Source organism: Salvia hispanica, chromosome 5, assembly GCF_023119035.1.
Source record: "Salvia hispanica cultivar TCC Black 2014 chromosome 5, UniMelb_Shisp_WGS_1.0, whole genome shotgun sequence".
Lineage (NCBI taxonomy): Eukaryota > Viridiplantae > Streptophyta > Magnoliopsida > Lamiales > Lamiaceae > Salvia > Salvia hispanica.
The window spans coordinates 17,850,434-17,857,006 of record NC_062969.1 but is presented as its reverse complement, the minus strand read 5'-3'; the positions used below and the strand labels follow the sequence as shown (position 1 = coordinate 17,857,006).

Here is a 6,573-nt window from a genome sequence, read left to right as displayed (position 1 = left end):
ATACATCTGCAAGGTCACGTTATATTAGTAATAATTTCCAATATATATATCGCATAACTTTTCAATTTTATATATTAAAATTATAAACACAGACATAATTTTATTTCTTGTGTTGATATTTACATATTATGTTGATAAAGTTAGATCTTTGTGTTGATAATTTTAATACAAACAATTAAAAGTCATTGTTTGATGTTTATAAATACTATTCCCAATGTTGTTGATCATGAAGCGCAACTTAACTGGTAAGACATGAATCGTGAGTAAATAAGAAACCATTATCAATACCCTAAAAACATTCCAAATGCTGCTCGTTTCCAGTTTCAATACATATGTAGTACAGATACATGCACCAAAGCTCAGTCTCACAATATTAGAAACAAAGTTTTATCACAGGTAAAGGTACTTCCACATTGGACAGGAGTAGCTTATTCTAACAAATTCGGAATCAGAATCAGAATCAGAATAAGAATAAGACCCCATTTCATGCTCGAAAGGAACTTACTGCGCTTGAACGCTAAATTCACAATACCAGACTCAGAGGTAAATCGGACAGGGCGGAATGGAGATGATTTTTCCTCAGTTTTCTTCTCCGACGATTAAGTCCCCTGCATCAACTCAGTCAAATATTTTACACTTTCTTTTCTGCATAATAGCTGATTAGAGAGTCAAAGAAGATGAATTTATTCATAACCGAAAGCCTGGACCGTTAACAGCATAGGGGAAACAGGCTAAATGCTGATAAAATTGAAAAACAAAAACAAGAAAAAGAAATTTTGCTTGTTGAGCTTAAAATGTACTCACCAGTACTGGTTGAGTAGCACAAATGAATCCGTTGGGATCCTTTTTCCATCGTCATTTCTGTTCCAGTGGTAAATTGCATGTGTCCTGTTTTTTATGTCTAATGTAGAATGTCCGTAGCTGGCTTCACGAAAAGCAGAATAGTCTGGTTGGGGATCTCTAAATCTGCAGAGATAACATGTATATTAGTGAAACAGAGATTGAGCATTACATATGGAGAATAGTGCAAAAAGGAGTATGGTTACCATTTTATGAACACCTAGGAAAATAACATGAAACATGGATTACCTTTGAGCAAGACCCTCTTGATTTCCTCCATCTCCAACAGTTACATAAACAGGTGCTGATTTGTCAGGTACAGGATAAGCAGGACCACTTGATACATTGTATTTTATGTTCGAGATACGGTACTGAAATATGAAAAAGATTTTTTCACTAGTTTGGAAGAAAGCCCAACAATAATGAGGAAGACGAAAATCAGAGCTAAAATGCAACACGTGAGTGCAAATGATCATCAACATCTTGACTGGAATTAGGCACATTTTGGCTTGAATTTCAATGGATATTCCTATACGGCTACATGGTTGAATTTAACGAACTCATCAGAAACCTGAGTAGTCAATCCAGTTTGAGACAGATAGTCTGCCTCAGCAGACAGGGTAACATGCAATTCTTGAGATAGTTTTCAACAATGTTCAGCCTATACAAGACTGATTCAAGTTTTAAGGGGAAAACCGTAACAAGAGTCTTACTGATCTTTCGTATGCATGGACGTGACCAGCAAAGACGATATCAACTTTATAGCGACAGAACCAGCTCTCAAACGCAACTCTCATGCTTTCACCCTCCATAAAATGAGCATCATTACTGTTATAGATTGGAGCATGCATCAGGACAATAAGCCATGGAGTTTTCTCTCTATCGACTTTCGTAAACTCTTCGTTAAGCCACTCCCACTGAGGCGTATATTTTACTGCAATGATGAATGAAGATATAGAACAGCAATGATAATGAACTTAGAAAGAAAACAATGCCGCAGGTGAAGGGTATATGAAACAAGAAAGTCAAATCATCAAGACATCAACCTAGTAAAAGGCTACTTGTGATAATCAAGAACAAGTCCACGTCCTTTTTTCTTTATTGTGAGAAAGTATGGAAGGACAACGGTTAAAGTAATCTTATGGTTATGTTTGAGAAAAAAGTCGTGTCTTGAGTCCCCATAGGCTCAGGAGACTGCTCAAACGGTATCGTAAGTGAGAGTGTGAGACTAGAAACTGCTGTAAGCATTCCTTGAAAAAGGAGCAAGGAGCTACAGGACATTTCAGGATCAATCCCTAGCTTAAAACACAATCCATTAGAATAAGATTCAAACATTTGATTTAGGGGTTTAAATCATAACTCTTCCTTGATCAGTAATCTGGGATTTGCTCAAAGATGGAAAGTTTTGGAAGGTATAATGTGTCAAGGAAATTGAGAAAGTCCATGAAAAGAGTAACATCATTGTATATCTTCACAATTATGATGAAAACTGAAAATAGTTAATCAAGAAAATAAAATTTGATAAAAAAATGTGTATAGTAAATCATGCAGTATCCTTCCTTTTTTTCTTTTTGGCCTTTTGAAACAATTGCCTTAGCGATGTATCTGTTTCATTCATCAAGCTAATAACAAAAATCACATGAGCTAACAAAGAAAAGAAAATAACAAGCCAATATGCAATAGAAATGGCTAATTACCGAATGGAGAGTAGCTGGACAGGACAATTATATGAGCAGAAGCCCTTCTCACAGAATACCACAGAGGACTACTGCTTTTACTAGCAAGGTAAGGGGTAGGGTATCTCTGAAGAAAATTTCTGAAAGGAATAACCTCCCCCTGAACATCAGGAAAATAAGTTGTTAAAAGCAAAAATAAAAATAAAAATTGAAGGATCATTAGGTCTCAAATGAACATTGACAGAATCAGAAAAAGACAGGAGAGAAATGGGTAAAATTTTGAATGGCAACATTAAATGCAGTTGAGGGAAACCACAATATGTTACCAATATATATGGAACAATGTTCAGATACACAGATACATGCAACAGTTTATGTATACAAAAAGAACACCGTTTCACAGGGGGTAAACCCTGAGGTTCAATGAATAAAAGGCCTCAAACTCCACTCGTATTAAACCATGATTGTTGGCAAATGGGAATAAATGGGTCATAAAGATGAAACAAAAAGTTAAGAACTAAAGCATTTTATATCAAGAAAAAGTGAAGATGGGTGAGTCAAACTAGCTAAAATACCCCCTGAAAAGATTACATAAACACAATTTAACATCAGGGTCATACTTTACCATGTATGGAAAGTACTCTATTTCATGATTTCCAGCTGACCAAATCCATGGCTGATAAGCTGTGCTATGTTCAACAAAACGACCCCATGAGTCCCAGCGGACACCAACATCATGATATTGGTATCTGTCAGCATATGAAAGATCTCCAACAAATAAAATAGTTTCTGCGCCAGTCTGCTTGCAATGCTCAAGAGTCGAAAGGGAATTGTATGTTTGACCAAGATCACCTGAAATAGGAAAGAGATGAGAAATTGAATAATTTGGATTAAAGGTCTAACCATACACAAAATACAAAAGTAAGATTCAAGATTATACAATGTAAACTCAATACACAACCTACTAACATTATAAAGAGAAAATTTAGTTGTACATATAGTTTAATTGCATACTTAGTCTTTGCAGCTCCCCTCCATCACACATAATAAATGGCTACTGACTAATCACTACATCTGAAGACATCTGTAGATAAAACTTTAAGATGAAAGATGACTGACCAATTATTCCAAACTTTTGAGGTGCATCGGGATCAATTGGTAAGGGTGTCTGGAACCAAAAGCTCCTAGAAGAATCTCCATCTCCAATTTCATAGTAATACTTGGTGTCATACTGAAAAGGAAAACACCTATATAAATAGGATTATAGGAGAATAGGCTATAGCCAAAGTGCAGTGCGCCTGGTTTCTAGCGAGGTCCAGTATTTGAAAGTTTTGCTTTCTCTATAACTTTAAAATAAATGAAAAATTGATTTCTAACTTGGATTGAAAAAGTTGTAGATTGCCTCAAATTTGCAGCATTAAGAATATTGATGTCATGTCACTGCAGACCATTCAACCAGGTTAATAGTTACCTGAAGACCTTCAATCAGGCACTGATGAATAAACCCAGATTTATAGTTGTAAAAAGTGTAGTTGTGCACAGTGCCTTGTGCAGTCAAATCAAGTTTTTTTTCTGATAGGCCATATCTAACTTTGTTCGATCCAGGTTCATCAACTGTAACCCATGAAACAATCACAGCCTTCCCATCATAGTCCCCTTGTGTGATATGCACCTGAGAAACAAGTCTTGTCTTGTCAGAGTCATACTATACAAGATACATTTCAGGGTAAAAGACAGAACTCTACACATAACTTATAGACCCTGCGTCCAAGAAACTACATACGAAACCAAATATTAGAGCATGATTTGATGTTGCAACAAAGATTCCATGATAATTAAAAAACCTGAATGATTCCATTTCTATATGATATAATCTAATGTATAAGTTGACTATTATACATGATAGAGAACGAAAACTTACTTGCTGTGGCGCATTATAACCTTTAGGCACAGCAAAAACTTCATTGTCTAGAGGAATATCAACAGACGGCCACTGAGAACGAACAAAGGTGCTAGTAACGCCAGCATTCCCATTGCTTGCGCAGCTCAACACCAGAAATGACAAGAGCAGTAGTTTAAACAGCATTTCAGCCCCTTTGATTGCTCCTGAACATGATTATAATTATAAATGGAACAAAACCACAACCAAATGTAGAATTTACTAACAGCAAAAGCAATACAAAAACTTAAAATAGAGTCATCGAGATATACAAAACAATTTTTGTGAATAATCAATCTCACTTTAACTGGCCTCAACGGTTTATACTCTCCGGAATCAGAGGAACAATTGATCCACCTAAAAACATAACTAAATTCTAAATCTGTATGTTTCCGATCAAAGTCAAATATAGAAATTCTTAAAATGCGATGATTTCCAGCTACCGAAGTAACTATAGATCAGGATTCAGAATCGTGGTAACAACAGTATTCAATCCTACAAATTAACTCAGAAAAAATCAGATAACATGCTGTAATCCAGAAGCAACAATCATCGTTCAGTTTAAGTGAAAATACGGCGATCTGGTATGAGTATAACTGTATAAGATACGATTACGATAGGAGTGTTTGAACAGAAGCTACATGCACCTGAAAATCGGAAGCGAAAGCTAGTCTGACTGCTTTGAATCAAATGGATGAAGGAAGGGGGAGACGATATTTTTATTTTGTGATGGTTTGGGAGGCCAAGATAGCACACACTAATTGGCCGATAGTGATTTCCAGTTTTATTTTTATTGAAAAACACAATATTGTTTCTTATTTACTCATAAGACGATAAGGTGTAAGTTTGGATGTTGACATCTTGTCATGTGGAATACCACAATTTCATAACTATTGTTGTTAATGTTAATTGTTACTAATAAATAAATTTAAAACAAGAAAGTGGTTGAGAACAATACCACACCAAATACTTTTTAGTTTGATATCCGTGTATTTTATTTTCGCATAAATATAATACTACTACTTATTTGCCGATTCATTAGTTTATTTATTTAATCAATGCAGTATCAAAATATTGGAGAGATGTGATGGAAAAAGGGTACAGATAATTCGACAAAGTACCAGCAATGATTCCAAACTATTATACTTAACATAATTGAATATCCCGAATCTCTTTATATACATTATTAATTCCATCCCACCCTGGTGCTTTAATGCAACTATAACAAATACTACTAATAGTATTATTTGTACCAAACAAAAATATTTGAATACTATAAATTCGAGGTGTCTAAATCAATAGTATTAATTATTCAGACTAATTTAATCAGTACTCACTTAGAAAATGACACTGCCTAACTCACCACCTACTTGCTACAGTACTTATTAGTTAAAATGATTATTAGCGTATGAAATCACGATAATTTCAAAAAATTTAGATTTTTCTACGAAAGTTAAATTTGACAAATAATAATACGAACTTTGATCAAAGTGTCATTTTCCACATACTAGCGAGTGGCAAAATTTTGCGTAGATGACTTGTCGGAGTTAGTCAGGAAGTTGTCGTGGACTATGGAGAATTATATATAGAGAGAAAGAGAATACCTAGAGTGATGTGGAGATGAAGATGACAGAGAATGGCGAAGAAAAATCATAAATGTTCATGAGAAGTTATTTGTTTTTGTAAAATAAAAATATTAAGTGATGTTCAACGTTATTAAATGTCAACTCGTCTTTCATAGGAGTATTATTTTTAATAATCCGGTATCTATTATCAGGGGGAAATTGACACCCCGGACAAAGTTTATGATATTATTTGTCAAATTTGAAGTTTATGGAAAAAATAAATTTTTTTGAAAATTGCACGATATTAAATCCTAATAACCCTTTTTAAAAGGGATATTGGCCCCTAGTAACCCTTTTTTTATCAATTTTGATCATCTTTGTTTTTACTAATGGAATGCAACTTAATATATCGAAACATTTACTTGAATTAAAGATAAATGTTAGCTATGGATCATGCAATCGGCTCAAATTTGAAGTTCATGAAGCTCACAGCTGGAGTCGTTCACTTGTGTTTGTTAGTAAAGTGAGAATAGAGCCATTTTTTCTTTCGGTT

The 6,573-nt window shown here is 34.4% G+C and overlaps 1 protein-coding gene across 1 annotated transcript; it reads right to left on the bottom strand.

Annotated features, from left to right (window-relative positions):
- Nucleotides 1–260: 260 nt before the first annotated feature.
- LOC125188070 (bifunctional purple acid phosphatase 26-like) lies at nucleotides 261–5,253 on the bottom strand. The gene is made up of 10 exons (XM_048084811.1): nucleotides 5,103–5,253; nucleotides 4,438–4,622; nucleotides 3,988–4,188; nucleotides 3,636–3,747; nucleotides 3,142–3,368; nucleotides 2,538–2,676; nucleotides 1,554–1,774; nucleotides 1,090–1,211; nucleotides 805–966; nucleotides 261–608 (listed from the first exon to the last, which is right to left on the bottom strand). The coding sequence occupies exons 2-10, from the start codon at nucleotides 4,600–4,602 to the stop codon at nucleotides 524–526; spliced, it is 1,434 nt and encodes a 477-aa protein (XP_047940768.1). The 5' UTR covers nucleotides 4,603–4,622; nucleotides 5,103–5,253; the 3' UTR covers nucleotides 261–523.
- Between the last annotated feature and the right edge of the window lie 1,320 nt (nucleotides 5,254–6,573).

Coding starts and splice junctions, on each gene's coding strand:
- LOC125188070 (XM_048084811.1), bottom strand. CDS start 4,602: ATGCTGTTTAAACTACTGCTCTTGTCATTTCTGGTGTTGAGCTGCGCA. Junction 1,775..2,537: donor GTCCAGCTACTCTCCATTCG/GTAATTAGCCAT, acceptor TCATCATTGCAG/TAAAATATACGCCTCAGTGG. Junction 967..1,089: donor CAAGAGGGTCTTGCTCAAAG/GTAATCCATGTT, acceptor TTATCTCTGCAG/ATTTAGAGATCCCCAACCAG.